The 24,208-nt window shown below is 43.7% G+C and overlaps 1 protein-coding gene across 5 annotated transcripts in view; it reads left to right on the top strand.

Moving 5' to 3' along the window:
- LOC144107601 (uncharacterized) overlaps positions 1-24,208 on the top strand; it is a 94,461-nt gene that overhangs the window by 63,151 nt on the left and 7,102 nt on the right. For 3 of the 5 annotated variants that reach the window (XM_077640698.1, XM_077640699.1, XM_077640700.1), the window contains 10 exons: positions 888-1,175; positions 7,996-8,093; positions 8,816-8,987; positions 10,036-10,105; positions 10,696-10,828; positions 16,702-16,784; positions 17,490-17,566; positions 19,102-19,266; positions 20,811-20,945; positions 21,153-22,127. In XM_077640698.1, coding sequence (XP_077496824.1) covers positions 888-1,175; positions 7,996-8,093; positions 8,816-8,987; positions 10,036-10,105; positions 10,696-10,828; positions 16,702-16,784; positions 17,490-17,566; positions 19,102-19,266; positions 20,811-20,945; positions 21,153-22,115 — 2,184 coding nt within the window. In that variant the 3' untranslated portion in view covers positions 22,116-22,127. Of the gene's footprint in view, positions 1-887; positions 1,176-7,995; positions 8,094-8,815; positions 8,988-10,035; positions 10,106-10,695; positions 10,829-13,963; positions 14,042-16,701; positions 16,785-17,489; positions 17,567-19,101; positions 19,267-20,810; positions 20,946-21,152; positions 22,128-24,208 lie in introns of all 5 variants that reach the window. The other 2 variants (XM_077640696.1, XM_077640697.1) reach the window with 1 other exon arrangement.

Here is a 24,208-nt window from a genome sequence, read left to right as displayed (position 1 = left end):
TACTTGCACAAAATTCTATGCAAGATGTTCTATAGCAATGGACTTTTGCAGAGACCATGTATGAAACTTTTTTGAAACAAAAAGGATTGACTTTTAGGGACGAAAAACCAACTTTAAATGCTTATTTCACGAAGACGGACAAGCATCAGATAGGGGCCATAACTGAAGTTATGCGTTCTTTAAACTACAGTGCTACCTACTGCAAAATGCTTAGTGGTCAGTTTCGAAAAAAAAAAAAATGGAAAAGAAGAAATTTAGACCGTGTCTGACCAAGAGCTATAATCAAAACTGAAACGTTCATTGCAATGTCACCATCAAGTCAGGGCTCTCTTGTTCAGCTGCACATACATGAAGACAAATGGCCACTGATAGGTGTCGCTGGTGCAGCACACGGTGCATCATGCCTTTATGCCTAGGGCTTTTTAAGCTAATTGTTGCACTGGCATCAAGACTTTTCTTGTGTGTTATGGAAGCAGAGTCAGATAATGTTCAAGCACGTAATCTGGACGATCAATAGCATTGTTGCAACACAGTTTAATTTCTAGTTCTTTTTTTCTTGCTGGTACTGAGGTCATGCACGAGTGAGCGGGACATGCTTTCTCAGCTAGTATGCTTTGACACCAGCGAGTGCCACTCAAAACAGCACTCCCAGTTTTGTCCATGGTCGCGATAGGCTACGGACTTTTGACAAAGACTGTACTAGAGGTCGCAGTCTGTTAAGCAGTAGGAGAGGCTGCTAGAAGTCCTAGAAGAGTTCAGCTGCGAGCTGTACTTCAAGTGCAGCATCTCCGCAATATTCTCGTGCATGTAATTCCCCGGCCGGAAACTTTGAGCGTCATACTGGACGTACTTGTTGCATTATTCCCTCTCTTTTATGTTCTTCACAGAACCATCCAACTCACCAGAATCATCATCAACAGCAGCAGCAACAACACCTCCAGCATGCGAATGCCTCATCGCAGCAGATGCATCACCCGTGCTCAGAGTTTATGAGCTCGCCCTACTTTCAGCACCAGCAGCACCATCAGGCGCAACAGCAGCAGGGACAGCCACAGCACTACATGATGGCACCTGAGAATGGCTCCCACTACCGCGTGGGTGGCATGGGGCAGCCAGAGGAAGAGGAAGACAGCCCTGGGGCACCAAAGAAGCGTGGCCGCAAGAAGAAAATAAAGGCAGGTTCCCATCTCACCGCCCTTTATTAATGTGAAAGCAGGCTCACTTTCAAGGTCATGTCCGCAGAAAATTTGTTCGCAAAAAATGGCACCACGTGAGAAAGTTTTCCTTCCAAGTACTCTATGAAGCATTTTACATGGGGGTCCGGGCATTGCTGCTGTGTCATCCAAGTCATGTGATCGGTGTAATATGTCGCTCTGAAGGTGATGATGTCACATAATTAACACTCATTAATATTAATAAATAACACTAATTTATATAGTTAAGTAGAATAAAGAGTCACGTGGCAACAATATAATGGCGGCAGATGATTGTAAAGAGTTGAGGCCATGTGCTATATGCCCAAATCCCCACCCCCTAATCCATGAAGGTGGAGATGAAATTCCAGCGATGGTAGCAGTGGCTGACCTCAATGTGGTGGCAGCATTCCCGACTACATTTGCACCAAAATTTTGACCAACCGTTCGTCGTACCGCATTCCATGTGGTGTCATAGTATTTCTCTTTGCATACAGCTTACATCTTTTAGTCAAGTAAAAGGTTCGAGCTTGGGACAGGTGTTCCCACCAATGACATATGCACCTTCAGTTACATGCTTTAAAGCACGGTTGAGGTGTCCACCTAGATGTCCAGATGTGAGAGCTACTGCACCTGTTCCTTTCCTCAAAAACCTTTCCTTTCCTCAAAAGACTGCATTTGCATTCCTCCAGGTAAGCAGACTTAAGTGCCCTCAGAATTTTTTTAATTCATAGCTCCAACAGCACACGAGTCTGCCCTGTCACATCATTTCTATGTAAGAAGCAATTAATACAATGCTAGCTCTGTAGAGGCGTTGGAGAGTTTCAGCAATGCAAGTGCCATCTACCAGCACCACTTACTACAACCTCCATCCACTGATGTGCACACGCAGGTGGTTCATCTGGACCATCATGGGGGCCTGTAGCCACTTCACAGTTTTAAGCATTGCAGGCTTTAGTTTAAGCTGAAAAAAAACGAAAGAAATTGTGCTAACGTTGCTTCATTCGAGCTAATCCTTTGAAATGGGCACTTTTCAAAACAAGCTGTACAACTTTGAAATGAAAAATTTATGCTGAAGTTAATGTTGAAAAGTTTGCTAATTTATTTTTGCTAATTAGTGAGTAAGCTGCACGTAAGAAATATTCTGACCTTGTTCAAGAAGACCGCTTAGAAACCTGCACTGGTCGAATGTTCGTAGAGCATTTTGTTTAACGCTTGGTGCCACTAAGCTGAAGCGCCCTGTGGAGAAAGCAGCATGGTGTGAAGGGTTGTCGGGCTATTCAAAATCCAGTTATAAAACAAAACTACTCACAAGTCAGGACTTTTCTGTTGCTGCTCCATTTCGTTTAGCTGGAGCCGCACCATTTAATGTTTTTAGCTGGTTCCTTTTTTTTTTGCGCTCATATTCTCTTTGTTGTGCCCTCTGCTTGCAGCACAATGCAGTGAATTGCATTTCAATTAAAGCTGGTGACATTGCAGTTGTTCACCCGCTGTCAGACATTTGTTTGAAGAAGAAAACTGGGTCCAGTTTGCGATCACTCACAAAAGCCGGCAGACAAAGGAAGGGGCAGTGCTTGATTCCAGCAAATAAGCATGCAGACAAAATGGAAAGCCATGTTTCTGTGAAGCTGTTTTCTTCGAAAGACTGGCTTCCAAATGCACAAGCACTGCAGCCTATTGTGCAGTTCTCGCTGTGAATAGTGCTGGTCGTTTTATTGTGTTCACTGGCGTCACTGAGACTTCAGTGCAGTTATGCTGTGTAGCTTGTGAGCACTTGTGTTGGACAGAATATATGTGCTGATTACCCTCATATTACCCAGGGAATGAAAACTTAAAAAAAAAAAAACTGAGCTCGTAGCAAATAATCATTACTGGGTAAGTTGTAGGTAATGAAAAAAAAATAGTAGATTTACTCAGCAAAGCATGATTGCTGCGTACATGAAATTAGTGACTTGTGGTAATTTCTGAACATCTCAGAATGATAAGACTGTGTAAACACTAAGGTGCACACAATAAATCAGCAGAAAACCTGTTTCATCTCGTGTCAGTAAAGCACTATGCTTCTTAAATCTTAGCTTAAAGCTAGGGTTGCCTTCTGCAGTCAGTTACCTTCCAGCAGGCCTCCGGCATCGCTGACATTTCACACTTTTGCCTCGTTTTCATTAATACATTGGAAAAGACCATTTTTGCACAAGTGTGGGGAAATAATAAATACTTGTGTGCATAAACAAAAACTATTAACATTATTACCGTATTTAGTGCATATCATATGCTGGGCATTACTGGGTTAGCAGGGCCTTTAATTTTTCACAGTTTCTGGAACTTGTTGGTGCTTTACAGTGGTGCTGGCCTCTTGACGGAGTGGGAGTAATTGAACTGTGCCCACTCACTTACTCAATTGATTACAGAGCCAACCTTTGAAGTACTGCAACATTACTTTTGTAGCTTTGGCGACATTTAGTCATTAGTCTTTAGCAAGCACTAAGCAGCACTTAGTGCTGCTTAGCACTAAGCACTAAGCAGCACTTAGTGCTGCTTAGTGCTTAGTGCTGCTTTGTGGAAAATGCGCTATACATCTGAGGAGTCCCCTGCCTTGCTCAATTTCTTGTTAGGATTACTGATCTATGTATGATAAGTGTGTGGCCAGATTTTGCTACACGGCAGTCGCGTACAAGTCGTGAATGCGCAATATGTCCAAGATGACATGTACCATAAGTGAATGCATGCATATTGGTTCATCATAATCATTATAATCACTAGCAGCACCATAACCATCACAATCATGACCATCAGCCAAGTAGAGTTCGCAGCAGGACTGAGGCCTCAGCTGATGATGAATACACAGTGGGCCCATGGAGATGTGCACTCTGGGTGCATGAATGCTCAGCATCCACTTTAACATGTTCAGTTATGTGTGTTTTTGGTTTATAGCTGGAAATGAAAAGTTTAGCCTTAAGTTTTAAGAGCCTTCATTGTGAAATGTCCAATGTAGTAAAGCTAATTTGACCTGCATTGGCTTTCTATGTTTAATTTGTTTGACCTCTCTGCATGGTGCAACATCTCAAATTCATGTCCTACTTATATGCATGTGTAGCTAAAATCTCACATAGACATACATTTGTCATAGCACTTTGCAGCTTTAAACTGTCATTATATCAAAAAGATAAAACTTTTAAATGCACTTTTCAATTTACAGCAGTCACATTTTGTAAATTATAGTGAAATGATAACTGTAGACTGCTGTAGGCTACCTTTATATAAAAAGCATGCTTTGCCAGCTGTTTACTTGTAGGCTGTGTAGCTATCATATCATATGTGGCTGTGGCAGTTAAGTTTGCCTTAAAGTTTAGTTTGTGCCAAACCATGTGCCTGTGTAAGAGGCGGTGGCTTATTTTTTTACAGTAGTATAATTTTCTCGAAACTTCTATTATCATTTTCTGAACAGCTTTTTATTGCAGGGTTAAACTTATGCCTGCTTGGTCATTGCTCCTTTTCATTTAAGCCAGCTAAAACGAAGGCAATATTACATCAGCTTTTCTTTTCATGCTGGAGTCCCACTTTAATATACATTTTTGGTCGTAGAAGAGCCCACATTTGTGAGATTACTGTAGCAGGGAATGTGCGTGGAGTCATCTTCATGCTGGATCATTAACACGAAAAGAAGTACTGCATTGTGAGTCATTCAGCATGAGTGGAATTAGGGACTCTGATAAACCAGCAGCAATCTCTTTGAAGCAGTGTGGTTATTGAAACTAGATTGTAGTCATGTTTGCCTTGAAATGTGGTAAGAGAACAGTGAGAATTGGACAGACTTTACAGATGTTCTAAACAGTTTGTATAACACAGTAACTAGGAGATTCCCACCTTTCTGCTCCCAACACCTTCCCGTAATCATAGAGTAGCATTTCAGTGCTTTTCGCATGCTGGCAAAAATCTTAGCTTTTTTTTTTTTTTAGAGTTTCTCTCTCTCGTCTTGCAATTGCAGTCACACTCAGTTTGACTTGCAGCATGCAAAATGCACTTGGAGCTTACTTCAGTTTTTTTTACTAAGAACGAAAAATTGGATGGGGCCACCCTCAGTGGCCCTCAATGGTGTCTACTGGCACTAATGATCACAACTAGATTAGGCTACAAACAAAGTGATCAGCTGGGCACAGCAAGGGTGACGGCTTGAAGGGACAGCTTTTGAACAGGAGAGGTGGCATTAGCTCAGCTTCCGAACGCACCTTGCAGAGACTCCAATGTGGGGGTTAGTTGAGCCTTTTGAAATGGCTCGGAGGGGGCCATATATCATGGCGACCCTCTCTTTGTGCAGGAGACAGCCACAGCACCTGCGCAGAGGCGAGCCATGGTTGTAAGAGTGGGAGGGGGGCAGGGAAGGGGATGTGCATTTTGGAAGCAGCTGCCGTTTATTGAAAACTGGCATTACATTTCACTCTTACCCTTCTCCTCCGCCCTACACCATCTCTTAGGTTTCTGCGAATAAGTTTTCATTCACTGAGACAGCTGGCAGCAGCGTCCTGCTACTTCTTTAGAGGCGCTTTCGTTTTAACGAGGGTGACGTAGCACTTGGGTGAATGCGACATAAACGAGTCCTGATGCATGTCGGTCTGGCTAAGCAGCATAGGAACAGACACCTGCGCCCTGGAGGGCGATGGGGGAGGGATACTTTTAAGTGACTCCATGGCATATGATGTTGCAGGCAAATGACAGCAAATGATTAGTTTGTACACATGCCTGCAAATTAAAACGTTTCGCACGAATGGAAGTCAATGCTTTGTTTTGAAGTGAGATTGAAGAGAGGCTTGAACTCTTGTCTGTAAGGTGTACTTGCATACATGTTAATGATAACATGAATTGCTGTGGAGGGTAAAAATGGTAAGAGAGAAGGATGGCGGAAGCAGAGTGCATAAGTAACACACATGTGCATGTCCTGTATGACAGTTTAAAGCTGATATTGTGTGCCAGCGCACACGGTAACATTTTTAATTTGATGATACCAACAGTAATCGTAACAGTGTGACTCCATGTAAGATGCCATGCATCATGCACAAGACAATGATTAATTGCCACTTAATCTGTAGGTACATAATTGCTACATCATCTTCATTGCTACATTATCAGAGTATTGCTGTAGAATTTGTCTTTTTAACAGATATACTAAGTGTGACATCTTGGTGACTCAGTATTTATGGTGAATCTGAAAGATAATCTGCAGACTCTGATCAGTGAGAGGACTACCTTCCCATACATTCCGTTGGGAGCTTGAAGGCTATTTATACCTGGAGTATCAGTGAGTCTAGAAACGGGATCATGATATGGACCAACACTCAATGGAAAGTTCTTGGTGCTCTATTAATCATGTTAAAGGTGCACTAAAGAGGAGTCTGAACTCGTCTTTTTACTGCAGCAACTCGATCGACACGTTCCAAGCATTCTTATAAATTTCAAATTATTGTCCTGTGCAGCCGATTTCCCTAATTCAAATTGGATTAAACGTCCCGGCTCCCGCCTTTTTTTGAACTCAATACTGAAGATAGGAGGAGTCAACCAACGCGTCGAGTGACTTTCAGCCAGTCCCGTGGCAGCTTCACTGTCACTTTTATTTTGTTTTTTAGGTTTCTGTAAATAAATAGTTTCAGTTGCCGGCAATATAGCCGCAAATTAGGCCCACGGAAATAAAAATACGCGTGGACTCCTTGACTTACGTATCACTCCGCCGATGGCAGAGCGGCAAGTCGGCACAAGACTAAGGCAGGACAATAATTCGTACAGGACAATAATTCGAAGTTTCTAAGAATGCTCGGAATGTGTAGATCGAGTTCTCGCTGTAAGAACATGAGTTCAGATTCCTCTTTAGTGCACCTTTAACTGCATTCCACACTAGCGTTTATTTTATTTTTGAATATGGCAGTTTTAAGTTGTTTGCAATACCTAAGGTATTTTGTGAGAGGCAACTGTTGATTAAAATTAAATATAATATAAATAAAGGAGGCATTGCTTTGAACGTAATATGGAATGTTTGCTGGCCGATTTCTTTTTTTTTTGAAGAGTTTCAATTTAGATGACGTGAGACTTTTAATAGTATTAACCATTCTGCAGTAATTAATGTTTTCTAGAGTATGATTGGCCTTAGATGTCAATATCCTTTAAATAAATCACTTGCATACATATGTTGTATTTTATGACCATTATGTGTTTATTAACCGCATAAAGCCTTTGTTAATGTCATTATCATCTCAGGTACTCTGGAATTTGTTTTTGCTCCAGAGTTTTTACATGTTTTTAGTTGGAATGATCCTGCAATGGGATGTGCAGCTGTAATGTTATGCCATAAAAAGACATTCTCATAGGTCTTGAATTGCTTTCCGTAGTATGCTTCCGTCTGCATTAAAAATTGCTATCTTGAGCATTGCCTGCCACTCGCAACCAGCAAGCACAGAACGATGTTGAGAATTGTAGATGGCCACGTTAGTTACTACAAAGGGGACCTTTCATGCAACACGCATGTAACAAATGCATTTTTTTTATCCTCGGGGCTGAGGGGTGGGAGCGACCGGTCTTACAGTCATGGTGAATGTCTTCTTTTTTCTTGTTTCTACCTTTAATGCAAGCATTGCTGTGCCTGGCTTTGAAAGAAAGCGGTCTGGAAGGGCTTGCACCATAATTTTTGTGCCATTTCTATTACTTTGATATATTTATTTTCAGAAGCGGCTAGGCTCATGCTCCAAAAGAATTTCACTGTGCTCTGCTTTTGGTTTTTCTGGGCCTCTGTGGTAACGTTGGTACTCTTGGTCTACAGGTTGAAGATCAGGAGCTGCCACTTGGTCTCGAGCCAGGACAGCCGGTTCCGGTGATCCGGAAGCGGGGTCGACCAAGGAAGTATCCCATCACTGAAGGGTGCGCCCCTAGTCCCCCTGTGATATGGTTCCCACCCAAGAGTTGGGCTGCATGTAGTCATGAGTATAGGTTTGCCGGCATAGTGAGCAGTGTCAGCAATTGGGAGTTGCGAGGTCACAGTGAAAGAATCGGAGAAGTACACAAACTCAAAAAATAACTGGCCAAACTAGGGTATGGCTCAGTTGAAGCATTGCAGATATATGCAGCCTCATTGTGATTTTACAAATTGTACAGTGCACCAATATATCGCCCCTTATGCTTTCAATTCAAACAAATAAAATTTCTTCGACATAGTCGCCTTCCATTTGCTTATGACGGCACCTGTATATTATATTGAATTGCTTAATTCATGATGATGATGACGATGATGATTGTAAGGGAGGAGTGGCTCTTGGCCACTGTTCCGGAATTTGGTGGGATAGGAGTGTAGGTGCAGAAGCAACTTCTTTTCTTACTGCTTGTTTTTATAGCTATCAGAGCTGTGTGTCATAAGTCACTCGACTTTTCTTACGCTACTCAAAGCAGGCTGCTGAGAAAGAAAAAAGTGTTAGCTTATGTCAGTGTGTCATGATGCCGCACACCGCATTCATGGTGTTGCAACAAAAAAGGGTGCGCGCTATAACTTAGTTCCTCTCAGAACCTGCTAAAGAACATGCACTGTTCTCTGTGGCTTGGTAGCTGAGCGAGCTCTCTTTCATTGTTTTTCCGCACTCCCTTTGCAGCCTGGAGTACATGGACGTTGGTGACGGTCGTCGTCAGCCTATCAAGCAGGAGAAGATCACAGACACCTTCAAGCAGCGCAAGCGGATCGACCGCTTTGAGGGCATGCCCGAAGAGGAGGTGGCCAAGCGCACCCTGCCAGACCACCTGGTGCCCAACCTGGATATTGTCATTGTACGTGCCATTTTCCCGTTACTGGGAAATGGAAGGTGGGAACACGCCAGGCCACTTTAAATCACTGCAGGCAGGCAGTGGGTGTGTGGAGTAGTGGACAATTTCAGTGGCTTTTGAATTGGTCTTAGCCAGGTCGTGAACTCTGTTTACTTGAGCGTTGTGTGGCTTTTTTAGCAATAATTGAAGAGAAAAGTGATCCCTCTTGTTATAGTTGAACTGATATTATTGAATTATTCACTCATTTTGTTTCTGTTGTGTGCCAGCAAAAGCTACCTTCACGTTAGTAGTCGCTCTGCATTTGGGTAAATACGAATCTATCTGGGTATCATTTAGGGCACAATTTACCTGCTTCTGTCCTCTTGCTTAGGTGGTGCATATAGCTACCTTATCACCTTTGCGTACGGTTGATTCTGATAGAGTTGTACATGAAGGTGAGGTTCTGGTAACCTAACCAGGTGAGCAAACACGTCTGTGCTGAAAGTTAGAAGATTTTTAGTTTATTACATGGGTGTAAATGATCACAATCAATCCGAAACCCTGTGCCCATTATGGACATTCCACCATGGTGCTCCTCATTTAATTAGGAATATCCGAGAAAAAAGAAATGTGATTGCTCTCAACAGTCGCCATTGGTCATCATCATCATTGCACCTTACCACAGTGCTATGACAGAGAGATGCTCGAAGTGACAAAATGCCGCCCGCAATACTGGTGGCGCTTTTGTGCAGTGTCACCATGTTGATAACAGCAGTGATGCAGACAAGCATGAGCGGTCCCCATCTAAAGAACCAGAGTGCACAGTTGTTCCTTAACTTTTTGTCTTTATCTTCTTCCTGTAATGTTCTTGGCTTGCCCGCACAGTAAGCCCCTCAGCCCAATTGATACAATCCCCATGACTATTTTCATCCATATCACACTCTGGGATTTGTGTTATTGTTTTAGTATTAGCTCTGGTGACATCTTGTAACAGGGGCAACGGCATCCCTGCTGCTGCAAGGTGCGCTGTTGCACACTATTCTGAGTTCAGTGCAAGTGTTTGTCTTTGCAGATTGGCATCAATCCTGGCCTTTTTGCTGCCTTCAAAGGTCACCACTATGCCGGCCCTGGGAACCACTTCTGTAGGTGCATTTTTCCTGTTTGATATAGGTCTAGTTTTATAGTAAGCCATTTTTAATGTGCTGTCTTTGCCAAAAGTAACTGGGCAGCCGTGTCGGCGGCCAGAGCGGGCTCGCAGCCAAACAGCGATGTTGTGGTCTCTGGCGTTGACGCTGCTTCCCGGCTGCGAGGGAACTGGCTGACGCAAACCTGTGCCCTCACTCAGTATCATAGCACTCCGAAGGTGCTAAATAGCTTGTCGCAAATGCTATATGCTTACTTATCGTCCAAGCAAGGAGAGTGAGAGCAAAGGCTTATGTCAGCCAATTTACACTTACGGCTGCTTGGTTACATTTGGCAAAGATAGTACTGTGCCTCAGAGTAATATTTTTTAACTTCAGTATGGTAGCCTGCTTCCATCAAAGAAGGGAGAAAATTTCTGTGGATACCCCAAACTGGAACGTACACTTATATTCCTGGTCTCTTGTTTAGCGCTGCTTTATAACAATAAAAAAGACTGACTTGCCCACACCTCTGTCCTGTTGTAGTGTTGTCCATAATCTCTGGCAGAAGGTACAGGGGCATGTTTGGAGAATACTTTCCTCCTGCACAGGGCGCTGCCTGTTCCTGGCGGGCCTCATTCCTGAGCCAATGACAGCCGTGGATGATTTCAAGCTCATCCAGTATGGCATTGGCTTCACCAATATCGTGGCTCGGACCACTCGTAGCAGCGCTGACCTCTCAAGGTGAGGGAATGGGAGTCAAGGGCACTTACACTGCGGGTCAAGCCATGGAGCTGGTCGCCAGAGTTCGGTGATGATACAATACACAATCACCGCCAGATGTGGCCCCCGCGTCGACAACCTTTATTCCTCTGTGCTTGCGTCTTATCACTCCTTTCCTACATCATCTTGTAGCTAACGCCCTCCTGTGTTTACTCTCATAACTATGACGCGTACTGACACCCTCTTGTGGCACTGCCTGCAGCTAAGTCTGTTGTAGCACGGCCGGATGGCAGTAGCGGCAGTGCGCGCTTAGGTAGAGGAGACTTTTTTTACAGTAGCTTCCAGGAGAGGCCTGCCCTGCGCATCATGCTGCGGAGGGCAAGTACCATCTGTTTCGGGCATTATTCGACTGTGTGCTAACTCTGCTGTGCTAAGGCCTGCGCTGGTGTGCACCTTCCAGTTCACGGTGATTGTTGTCCTCCGTACTACCGTGTACAACATATGCAATATCTTCGTTAGTGCTTTCACACGTTTTTTTTTCTGTTTTTGTTATTCAGTGCTGTTTCTGTGCTCATGCTTTCATCATGCTTTGTGATGGTGTATAGTTGGTGCCTGAAATTCATTTTTCTTTTTGACATTTCCTCTCCTGTAAGTGAAGGCTACAGTATTTTTAAATAAATAAATTGCAGCATATACTGTCAGCAACAGAAGGTTATGGCAAGCCACTTTTTATACCATGTTGTCCTATAATTTATTCAACCCTGCATTGATTCAGGCGTGCTTTTGCAACTCTTGATAACCCTACTATCTTGTTTTGCATCTTCAGGAAATGCATGTAAAATTTACCGTCTTCACTCCAATCCTCTTTTTACCTTGGTGTATGCTATGGTTATCTGCCTTGCTGTAGGTTGTGTCCAATTCCAACCTCTACTTCCTTCTCATATGGTGTTTGTTTCCACTTTAATGCACTCAAAAAGCTGACAGTTGTTTGTGCAACTGACTAGAACTTTTGTTGTCCTAAACTTTTTAAAAATTGCACGCAATAACACATGACAGAAAGATGTGCATACCACAGCTCTCCATGTTGAATCATGTCCACACTCTTCCATTAGCTCATTCATGCATTGTTGATGAAATCCTTGCTGTTGGAGACGCAGTTTAGGTTCACAACACCACAACTACAGCAGGAGATTGACTGCAACATTATTTTAGTCTTTCACTCACTCACTGCACAAAATTTAGTCCTTGAATTTCACAAAATCCATAAATATTCCTGAATTGACTGTGCAGTTACAGCGCTATATCTTCATAAATTGCAGCGAATGTTTGAGGTGTACAGCTGAAGTCTCATAGTGGTATTTCATACTACCTTGGCCTTCCTGTCTACCAAGTTGATGCATGCGAAGAAATTTTCATAGTGTACAAGCTAGCTGCAAATCAGTTTTGCTGAATTGTGCCATGCCTTGAGGTTATCAGCAACCACAGGGACCACTGAGCTGCTCCTGGTTATGCTTTACCTGTAATGGTTGTGTGACCATCATCATTTGGATTAAGTACACTTCAGTACAAAGACCTCTCCCAAATCTTCTCCAGTTACCCCTGCATTGTTTTAACCATGGCCATACCGTACCAGTGAACTTCCTTAAATCAAAACTGTACCTAACCTCTTCGGGCGACGGCTGTATTTACCCCTTCTTGCTTTTCCATTCTGTTATCTGTTGTACGCATGACGTGACCTGCCCTAGTCCACTTATTTTCCTTAAATTTCCCCTCTAATCCATGTTGCTTGCTTTCTGCCTGTTAATGGCACACTCATTAATTTCTTTTTCACCACTTGTTGCATTGTTCTCAGTGTTCATTCCAGTATCTTTGTTTTGTAGTGAAGTCTCAGCTCCGTAGCTGAGCAGTGGCAGAATGCACTAGGTAAACTTTTCACTGGTATCAGCAAGCTACTATTCATCACATGGGAATGTCTGCCAAGTATGCTCTAGCAAATTCTTATCCATCGTCTAATATGTCACTATTCATATGTCTCCAGTGGATACTTGGCCATGTATGAGGATCATTCCGAAAGTAATGTCTCCTGTTTATTTCCATTGAAATTAAAGCAGATACAGAGAATACGAGAATACCACAAAAAACAAAGCAAGATTCCAGCTATATACGATCATTCTTTTTTCGTTGTCACTGCCATTTGTTATGCATTTTTGCTTGCTGTGAGTGAGAGCTTATATCCCGTACTCATAAAAATCAGGACTGCCAAAGGCATGCCACTCTCTTACAGCTGTGGTGACAGCGTCCGAATCTGGAAAATCTTTCCGACACAGTCCTTCATTAACAAGCCCAAAGAGATGGAAGCTCGAAGCAGCCAAATTCAGACATTACAGTGGATGTGATAGGACAGTGCAGCCAAGTTTTGCAACATGCTCCATGGTCACGAAACTTGTGTGGGACTTGGAGCTTTTTTGGAAGCGCAGTTTGTACCTTTTCCTCGTCTGTGACTGTGGAAATTCGGGCTTTAAGCTTTGTGGTTACCCAGGTTTTCCAACAGCTTTTGCGAGATTCAGCGATGCTCACAGCTCCTTGTTCGTAATCTGCCTATCAGCACAGGTGAGTTCATAGAGGCGCTGTTCATTCTGAGGGATGGCAACTAAGTAGGGACGCTCAAAGTTCAGCTTTTTATGCGCATCCTTTTGACCACTTCTGAAATGCACTGCCTACCGCTGCACTGTACACATGTTCACTGTGTCCATCTCTTGCGTCCTTCCGGAAGCATTATGTCAGTAAGTGCAGTATCTTCAGCAGTGAGGAATTCAATTGCACAGCGCTCTTCCATATGCTATGTTGTGCCCCATTTTGGAAGACTGCTGCTCTGCTGCTGTCTGTCGGATAACAATGAAATTAGCAAGACATTAATTAGCAGGAAGGTGCAATCGTTACTTGAACGCCACCTATATCCGGCTCGGGTATTACAGGTCAACACAAAAAGAATAGGAGGCATTAGTTTCGGGATGACCCTTGTAACCGTGCCCAAGAGCTACTTTGAGTATCGTCCTACCTATGAGAAAATTGTTTTCCAGCCGTTATCTTAACTTTAGCATATTACTTTATATACGTCATAATTTTCAAACCTATCTGCCTGCTGTGCCTCTTCAGCTCCTCAAACATTTGCTGCAAGCCGTCTCCAGAGTTACCCAACAGGGCAGTGTCTTCAGCATACCAGAGACTGCCGAGGTACTCCCCATTGATTCCCATACCTCATTCTTTTCAATCTCTTGCTCTGAACATATATTGGAAGATTGCAATGAAAAACTGTGGGGACGTTTCAGTCACATCAAGAGTGGAATGCTGTAGCATTAGATCTCACATTTGTTGCAGCTTCTGTTGCAACTTCTGTGTGTGTTTGTATCAGTTTCTTTGCAATTATCGGTCCGTCAGACGCCATATTCGGACTGCTAGCTGCAGCATCAGTTATCTGTGATGCTGTGACGGTGCCGACATTTGTGTGTATCACTGGTTGGGCAGGGTGTGATAACGTCACAAGGTCATGTGACTTCTTTCAACCTGTCAGCGAATTTATTGACATTGGACGGCAGATCTCGCACCTGAGGTGAACTCTAAGCTATCGCATTGATAACATTGCAGAGGTGACTCTCTTTCATGGCTTATTTTCTGAAGCATTATAGTGGTGGTGCAGTCTTCGCAGATGTTTTCCGACATAGATTCATAGATACCTACTTCAACACCCTGATGATGGAATGTGGGCATGACTGCACGAATTTTCACTGAATTGTATGTTTTTTAAAAATAATTTCTGGAGTTCATACACAGTGCTTAGTTATACTACGAAAATATTTTTCATACCCTCGATTATTGTTATAAGCATGTTGTATGGTTGATGCTAATATGCAAAGATACATGCTGCACTCCACTGCTTTCAAGATGAACTCAAGCTGCTTAGGAAGCTTGTTCAGTTCAAGAGAAATCGATTGTTATGTGCGACTGCCCTATTTTTGGCTCAACGTACTTGTCTACATCACAACCAACAAATCAGATAACACCTAGTGCACTGATTTACCAATACTCGCTAACGTTTTGTGGCTATAATATGAGGCAGTCATGGTCTAAAGCAACCTTTGATTTTGGCCATTGAGGGGAATTGTCAACAGTAGTTGGATGCAGAAATGTTGTGTTTCCGGGGCTGAATTCTGTGCAAAACGATGCGCTGTCTATTCAATCCAACTAGCATCATAACATTCGCATTAGATTGCAGGAAAGGTACTTTGTTTTTTGGCTAAACATTTTTGTTTTTTGGTTAAAGCGTGGCATGCCCAGTGTGCCTTCAAGACAATTTACCATAATTTTGTATAGGAGTTTGTCGCCTCTTTTCGGTTGTTCAACAAGACACTGATGGGCGTGTGATCCCCTGTGATTCTAACATACGAGGAGCTCAGCACTGCGGCAAAAATGACCATCGGGTGCGCGCTGTGCACTCCTCAAGTTTGGTACATCTTGTTGGCTAGAATAAACCCAAGTGTTGCCATATCCTTGCTTGGAAACAGATGCAAAAATCACAGCTGGGTGTATGCATAAAGCATGAGCACGCCTTCGGCCTTAGGCTAACTTGCAGTGGGTAAAGTGCCCAATAGCATATGACAAAAGTGCCTGGGTGCTTCGCACATGAACAGCCGGGCCACCTGCGGAGGAGTGGTAGGGTGACAGAGCCACGATCATGGAGTGGCGGCACACAGGAAACACTTCTAGCACACGCCAATGCTGTGTTCAGACCAGCCATGGTAGTAGCAACCGCTTTTGCCGCCACAGGCTCCTAACAAACTGGAAGTTTGCTGTGGTGCCCTTGCTGTTTTACTACTGGGCCCATATTCTGACTTTGGCCCTTTGAGGAATTAATCCCTCAAAGGACTTTAAGTGCTCACTGGTCACCTGAAACTCCAGAAGCGGTTGGCACTCTCAGCTGCAACAAAAAGCTCAGTGGTACAGTTGAACCATCTGTGCTCATGGGACACGAAGATTGAATCTCACTAAGGTTGCTTAAACCACGTTTTCAAATTGAAAGCAGGACGCTGACGAACAAGAGGACATGTACCATTACCATTGAGATCGTCATCATTGGGGTAAAATATGCCTGGAAATGTAATTTTACTCACTGGCAAAAAACGACAAAATTTTTGTTTCTGCTTTGAAGTGCAGCTCCTATGTAACCTTGGTAACATCTAAGTTGCTGTGACACCGAGAGTGGTTTTTTGAAGCACAACCTACTAGATTAGGCAATTCTAGAACTGGTGCACTTCTGAAACGGTTGATGCTGTAGCCTCATCTGCAGTGTTCGAGGCTATAAAGCGAGAAATAGAGGAACATTTTGGTCGCGATATGCGCCTTGCCATCTGCCTGTCTAATCCCTCAATGCTTTGCATTACAGCTGAATGCCACATTGGCTTCGGTGACTTTAACCAGTTGCTGAGTGTTTGGAGCATTCAGACATGCTTATGAAGATTTTCTGCTCCTGCTTCTTTAAACAGACACTCGAAAACACTCCAATACTGTGTAACTATTTAAATAGACTATCTTTATATGCCTCAGCCATTCTTACCATCCCGTTTCTGCTTAAGTTTTTAGCTACCACTGGCTGGCCTATTCCCTGCCCCACAAAAGCCAGGCAGTGATGTGGAAGCTAGATCTTTCATTACAAAATTATTTTCAGAATTCACGAATTAGGGTGCAGGTAAAGGTTGCTCATGATTGGCTGGTGCCCATATTCAAGAAATGGCGGCATTGTTGCTTGTTTGTCTTGAGGGGAAGATGAAGTGCTTTTTCTTTTTTTTTTCCCCTCATTTAAACATTTCACTTCATTTTTGTTTTTTGTATGTTACCAGGAAAGAGATCAAGGAGGGGGCTGAGATTCTTTTGGACAAGCTAAAAATTTTCCAACCTCGAATAGCTGTCTTCAATGGGAAAGGTGAGCCAATTCTACCTCTTTTTTGCCACTTTCTCTTTTCACTTGTTATATTCTACAGTAGAATGCGGTTCCACTTGCTTTGATTTCGTGTAACTGAGATAATTTGTTCTCCATGCTCTTGACTCTTGAAATTTGTTGACAATTTGAATGTGTTGGTTTTAAATATTCTCATACCGTACACTTCAATCCAGTTTATGTGCATTCTTTAGTTGACTGCCATTTAAGGGGTTCTTGCACCTAGCCAATCTGTTCCTAACAGCTTTTAGCCCTTGAATTTTTCCAGGATGTATTTTATTGTTACTTGAAAAATGAAGTGAATTGAATTGCGTCTACATGTTGTTTAGCATACAATGCACTCCTGGAAGCTGATTCAAGTGCCGCATACAAATTGATTGGCCTCTCGTGCTACCACCTCCCGTCAAAGCATCTCCTTGCCTCCTTATAGACATTTTGGAAACTGTTTTTTTTTTTTTTTACCACAAAGGACCCACGACCCTAGTCATGTTCCAGTAGATGATGGACTGAATGTTCCTTCTCTCTGTGGGGTGGCAAACTGGGCATCATGGTTGGCTGACGCCAGTTATCTCGAATTTTGCTGAAATGAAAATACCGGGAAGGTCTTGGACTACAGATGCGTGTCCTCCGAGGACCTGCTTCATGGCATGCCATTCATTCTAGTGCCATCTTTTCTCTGGGTGCTTCCAGGAATATATGAAATCTTTTCGGGGAACAAGAACTTTGTGTTTGGACGACAGCCGGAGCCAATTGAAGGGACCAACGTGGTGAGTTCATTCTTACAAGTTTTTAAAATTTTATTTTAGCTCACTGAATGAAAGCGTAGTAAGTTTGGAAAAAATATATAACACTATTGTTGGTCACGCATGCCCAGAAATTCTGTACGGATGCATTTTTCAGTTTGTTTGCATACCTTAAGGCTGCACCGTAGAAATCAATATATCTCCAGATCATTCTATGGAACACTTCTAGTTTGTTGCTATTTATTGTCAAAAACGTTCCCCACTGATTTTCTATGGCAGTCTTAACTAATCAATGCAAGTGCAGGACAAACTTTAAAAGCATCATTTTTCTGTGCGTCGGAAGGTTAGGCTATTCTCATCACTATGTTCATAACAGTATCTTACGATATTCCACAGTTGCTTCACAATTAAAGGGGATGTCCAAGAAAGCTGGACTTTATGTTGTGATAGTCACCTAGTTACATCAAAACCCATACCGAATTTGTGCACCTTTATTCGGCCATAATTTACAGGCCGAGCCTCGACAATATACTAATTTTATAGTGTACACATATCACAGTGCCATAAACTTGCTCACGTTTAAACGGGCTTCTGTATTTGGTTGTCACATTTGTTTCAGTATCAGTGCAAACACAGGAGCTATGTTTTTTCTATTCACAAATGCACTGGGTTGTTTTCTTGACGTGCTGGTTGGCACATTCTCAGAAGTTGATGGCAGATCTATGAGTAAAATCAACCAAACGCACAACGTTTTACCCGGAAGTAGGTTTTCAACACTATGTATAATATAAAGACAGAAGATGTGCCTGACAGAAAGATGAAGAAAACCATCTCCAGGCTGCCGTAAGCATGTGGCAGGAGGAGGCTGTAACGTCACTTCATCTCACAGTGGGAAGTCCAGATCAGTGTGGCATTGACTTGATGTGGTGCTCCATGAAAAGTGGAACAGTGCTTCTACTGTTCACTGCAGGAGGTGATCTTTAGTATCTGAGTTTCGTATGGGTAAGGTTGATGGTAAGTGAAGATCATTTTCATTACGAGGCACTACAGGTTCACTAACCTTGCATGCACTACCTGTTCAGTTCACTTGCTTGATCATTGAGCTCAACTTCAGCTTGCTTCAAATTTTGTTAGTTAAGAAAGTAACAGCGCTGTTCAGGCATCGACTGTTTGTGCAGTGCATTGCTCAGAAAGTTTCCATAGGCATATACGTTGTCGAAGTCTCTGGGTTTGTGCAAGGAGATGCTGATTTAGGACACCCCCAGCAACAGTGTGCAAGCAGTATCAGTTCAACTACTTGTCTGCATGTTGTTTGTGCAAGTCTTCAGCCTTTACAAATACAAACTGTGCAATGCAGAAAATGCATATGATGATGAAGAATGGCGCAGGACATATGCTGGGTCTTCATCTTTGTTCTTCTTTATCTTGTAGTGTGCATGTTCATCACTGGTATGCTCGTTATGCGGCTGTTCATCAACTGGACAATCCGTTAACTCAGTTGTTCTCTTGAGCACCATCTACAGCACTGCACGGTGGTGTCTTATGTTCTGCGTTTGCAGTCGGTGTTCGTGATGCCATCGTCGAGTGCCCGGTGCGCCCAGCTCCCCAGGGCGGTGGACAAGCTGCCATTCTATGTGGCGCTGAAGAAGTTGCGTGACCACCTTCGGGGACGCCTTCCCATGCTGCATCCGTCAGAGGTCACCTTCCCAGATGTCAAGCTCAAGGTGGGCACGCCTTGACAGAGCTTTTGCACTCCAGTGTTAGAGTAGGTGATTATTTCTGTTAGTACCCCATTTCCAAAGACTGTAGGATGATGGCATCTGCAGAGGGAAGGTTTGAGAAGAGTTGGGAGAAGGAAGGTATGGAGAGTGTCAAACACCTAAATGATAGAGTGATACAGCAGGTAATTCATAGTGCAGTTGTCTGAGCTATTAAGCACACCAACTATGCAAGTAGTCTTTTGAAGGCACTGCACTAAAGAATCAGGTTCAAGCTTTAGTAGAATGCTGTAGATGGCGCTAGTAGTATGTTGGTTGTGCTAGTGTTCATTTGATGACACCACCTGTTCTGCCTACATACATGCATTCCATTTCCTAAATCAATCACACTATGACTGGTGCACCATATATGTCTGCGCCGCTCCTGCCATTTGGAGCTCATTATGGCTCAAAATTTTACCTATAATAGTAAATTATAATTCATTGAATGGTATTGCTGTACTTTCAGATATAGTGTGAATTTACAAAAAAATTAATCTTTCTGATCATATGAATGTACACGTGCATGTCTATGCTGCAAAAAGTTTTTATGTAGCATATAGATTGTATAAAGAAGGATGCAATTGACTAAAATGATCTTTTGTTATTTTGGCTGGCCCAGTTTGGCACCTTCCTCTATCAAGGGTTTTGCTGACTTTGCTAGCTTTATGCTGTTAAAGTTGTTCCAGCACAGTGCAGATGTTCACTGATATACAAAATTGGCTTGGTCACACCTGCTCCTGGGCAATTGTTTTCTTGCACTCACTTGCTTCGGTTAAAAATAATATTTTCTACAATTAAAGTTTGTTTTCAACTAGTTGGCCTATGGCATATCTCCTCAATCGAGGGAACCCCAGTGGGTTTCTTATCTTGGCTTCCATTCCTTCCTTCCTTACTTGCATGCATGCAAAAAATGATGAGCAGATGCCCAGCTCCTCAAAAAAGTCCCCAATTTGAAAGCAATGACTGCCTGTAGAGTCATACAATCTGTTTAAGGGCAATTCAGACCATGGATCAGGGACTGGCTTTTGCCCGCGGGTTGGGCGTCACATGATGACCTACTTATGATCTGTGATGTTCTCACCTGGTCTTGTTGGTGAACATAGCATGGCAAAAGGCCTCACGAATGCTTGATCCACTTATTGGGTCGGCCAAAGATGAAAGGTGCAGTAGGTGGTGATGAGCATCACAGTCTTTCACTGCACTACTAGCCACCACAGTGCTACGATCACCAACAAGACTGTGGGCCAGGTGGGGACCTCATGAATCAGAAGAGGGACATCACATGAACCGAGCCCCGGTTCACCATCTGAATTCCTCTTTATTAATAGTTGCAGCAGGGTCAGTTCAAAATTAAATTGGGTAAGTGAAAGGTGGGGTTTGAGGCATGTGTGTGTGGATTGAGGTGCTCGGGGAACCCAGAAAGCATTCCAAGGCACCCAACAATTCGGGGGACCCAGTTTGAGAAACCCTTGTCTTCTCTCATCTTGAACCTACGATATCTTTTCCAGGTTGAGGCAAAGGAAGAGCCTTGTGATGACGACGATGCAGCCACGAATGAATCAGACCCTTTCTCCACAGAGGGCACTGATGATGGCAGCTCAGGATATGACGGCAGCAACAACCTCAACACCTTCCACGTGCAGGTAAGTGCTATGTCTCTTTGTGTCCGTACTCGCAAAACTGGGGATGACTTGCTGAGGATGACTGGCCCCCTTGTTCAATGGTGCTCTCCTAATGTATGTGCCCCCTGAAGGCTTTTTTCCCAATTGCTTAATGATTCATGCCTTCAGTGAATGGTGTTCAGCCAAAGTTTGGCACAGTATGTATGGGGGAAATGTGTTACTTTGCAGGTAAAAGAAGAACCTGGGAATCACCTGGTTGGCGGTGGTGCTGGTGGCTACCCGACAGCCACCGAGCAGCCCAAAAAGCGGGGCCGCAAGAAGAAGAGTGAGATAGCACCATCTGAGTATGCGCCTCAGCGGGCCATCGGAATGCACCCTGGGCATCCCCATTCGCCGATGCACCCACAGTCACCCATGCACCAGCAGCACCAACAGCATCAGCAGCAGCACCTCCAGCCCATGCACCAGACGCACCACCCTTCCCATGGCCACTTCCCTAACCACCAGCACATGGTACAACAGCAGCAACAGGAGCAACAACAACAGCAGCAGCAGCAGCAGCAGCAGCAGCAGCAGCATCACCACCAGGCTCACACCACCCCAGACCACCAGCACCACCACCAGCCACAGTCACACCAATCAACCCACATGCAACAGCAGCAGCAGCAGCAGCAGCAACAGCAGCAGCAACAGCAGCAGCAACAGCAGCCACACCAGCAGCAACAAGTTGACTACCATAGTGCTGGTGGCTACTACAATACGCAGTACAATCACCACCGGCTGGGACAGCCGCAACCACAGCAGCAGCAGCAGCAGCAACAGCAGCAGCAGCAGCAACAGCAACAACAGCAGCAACAGCAACAGCAACAGCAACAGCAACCCCAGTACTACCAGGATGGCTTTCCGGACGTCCACCCGCCTCCGCAGCACGGCCCTTCACAGTCCTACCACCAGCAGCACCAGCACCAGCAGCACCATCAGCAGATGGGGATGAACCAGTGGGGTGGGCAGTATGCCCCAACTGCCAGGGAGTGCGAGTCGGCGGAGCCCAGCCCTCCGCCACCTGGTTCAAACTGGGCGTACCCGTCGACGTATGAGCCGTCGGAGGACTTGTGCCGGGCTGCCGAGTTTCCGTCTTGGCTGAAGCAGGAGCCACTGGACTCTTGTGAGACGGGTGGAAGCTACTGCTGAATGCGGGCTCAGGTGAGGCTTGTGTAAAAGCCCAGAATAATGTGTATCTGCCATGCATCAGTTTCTGTATGCACTACCTGGTGGTGGACGAAAGCCTGATGTCCACTCAACCTAAGCTGTAATGTGCTACGCCAGGGGTCCTTAAACTGCGTTCCGCGGATTGTTTATTTTTGGGGTTCCCCCGTGCACTTAAATCTAATCTTGCCTCCACCCTGTTCTTTCTTTTACACGCTTTATCTTGGGACTAATCATACTGTAGCTGCTTATAGTAGTCCATCACTAACACTGTGAGTGTGTGCTCATAGCATATTATCACAGCCAGTAATTGTCAGTTACGTTCGAGCAATTTTAGTAGTGCTGAACATGCTCGTTTTCATGAATGGAGAGAAGCCAAGCATTACGGGGTTTCTCAGGACTTTTTGAAAGCCTTTGGGGTTTCCCAAGGCTTTGAAACATTTTGCACATTTCACTTGGCAGTAGCTGGTAGACTACAGTTTGAGTCCTTGTGGAAGGAATAATGCCCAGCAGAGCTTAAGTAATGCCTTTTTTTTTTATCATTTTCACCACTTGTATGACGCTCTTGGACAAAAGCACATCAGAGAATTTGGATTGGAAATGTACAAAGGGTAGCATGATAGAGGCATTCATGTAGCCATTGCAAAAAGTGCTAAAGCATAGAGTTAAATGTTGCCTATTCAAGTTTTGAGATTGCATGATTAGGGTTCTGTGACACCCTTGCATGGGTACTGTTGACCAAAAGGAAATGAAATCATTGTGTCACATAGTTTTTTTGTGTCATGATTGTACTGTTACAGACATTATATAATCTTGCATCTCTTGAGACAGGTAAACACATTAACTGGGCAGGGAATTTTATTGCACCAACTGCAATGTGTAGTACACCCAGCCTATAAATAGGAAGATTGAGCAACCTATCGAAATTGGAGGTTGTGGTGTTGGGGGCCACAGCCTCTAACATAGAGGGATTATGGGTGACGTTACAGGGATCACTTTCACTTCTTCACCTCAGACAAGTGAAGAGAGGGAAAGTTGGGTGCAAAAAGACTGGGAGCTTTCTTTTTATCTTTGGGCGCACAAGCCACAAAACATTGGGTCCAGTCGGGCTTTCCAGCTGGAAAATTCCCAGTTGTGTACTTAGAACAATTTGGAAGCTCCATTGGAATGTCCAGTTGGAATTCCTGCCTAGTCAAGGAAAAACCACTGTGTGGATTCCAGTTAGACTTTCCAGTTGTGTATTTTGAATCGGTTGGAATAGATGGGGCATTTCAATTGGACGTTCTCGTTGGGGCTTCCATTTGGAACATTTATACTGTTGGCACCCAACTCAAGTGTTAGCTTCAAGTAGGCCACTGGCAAATATGCATGACGTGTAAACCATAGGACCACTAAGAGCCTAAAGAGTTAGCACAATATCAAAATGATGAGTGTATGTCCACTGATTTAATTTTTTATTGTGATAGCCTTGGAAGCCCCATCGGGCGTTATTGCATTGTCGGCCATGAAATTGCTCATTGGCTGGACGGTAGTGACGTCACTTCCACTAAAGGCATGAACAGCTGCTAATGCTATTGAATTTCCAATACATAATGGAATTAAGTGTCCCTGTGAAAATTTTCTTTGGGCTTGTACTCTATTCATGACACTGTTCTCCTGCATCCAGGGGTGCTGTTCATTGAGCAAATTTTTCTCACCTAATCACAACTGCAGTGATGGTATAAATTATTAAAACAATTCAGCAAATGAAGCTGCTAATATTTTTTTTAGAAAAGCCTAATTAGTTTGCATTTCTGTGTTCTGTAGATAACAATATGCAGATCCTAGTTAAGGCTTGTAATTGGAGAACTTCCAATTGTGTATTTGGAAACTCCCAATTGGACTGTCCAGTTGCACATTCAATATGGATCACCCATTTGGATGACCCATTTAAAATGGCAGAGCCAACTGACTGGCCAACTGGAAGGAGGGGAACAAGTTGAACCTCTAAATTGTATGATCCAATTTGTAATGGCAAAACCAATTGCATTGCTCAGTTTACAGGGGGAAAACCAATTGGAGTACCAAACTTTCACGAG

This window comes from Amblyomma americanum, chromosome 10 (genome assembly GCF_052857255.1).
Source record: "Amblyomma americanum isolate KBUSLIRL-KWMA chromosome 10, ASM5285725v1, whole genome shotgun sequence".
NCBI lineage: Eukaryota > Metazoa > Arthropoda > Arachnida > Ixodida > Ixodidae > Amblyomma > Amblyomma americanum.
This window is presented reverse-complemented; position numbering and strand designations above follow the sequence as displayed.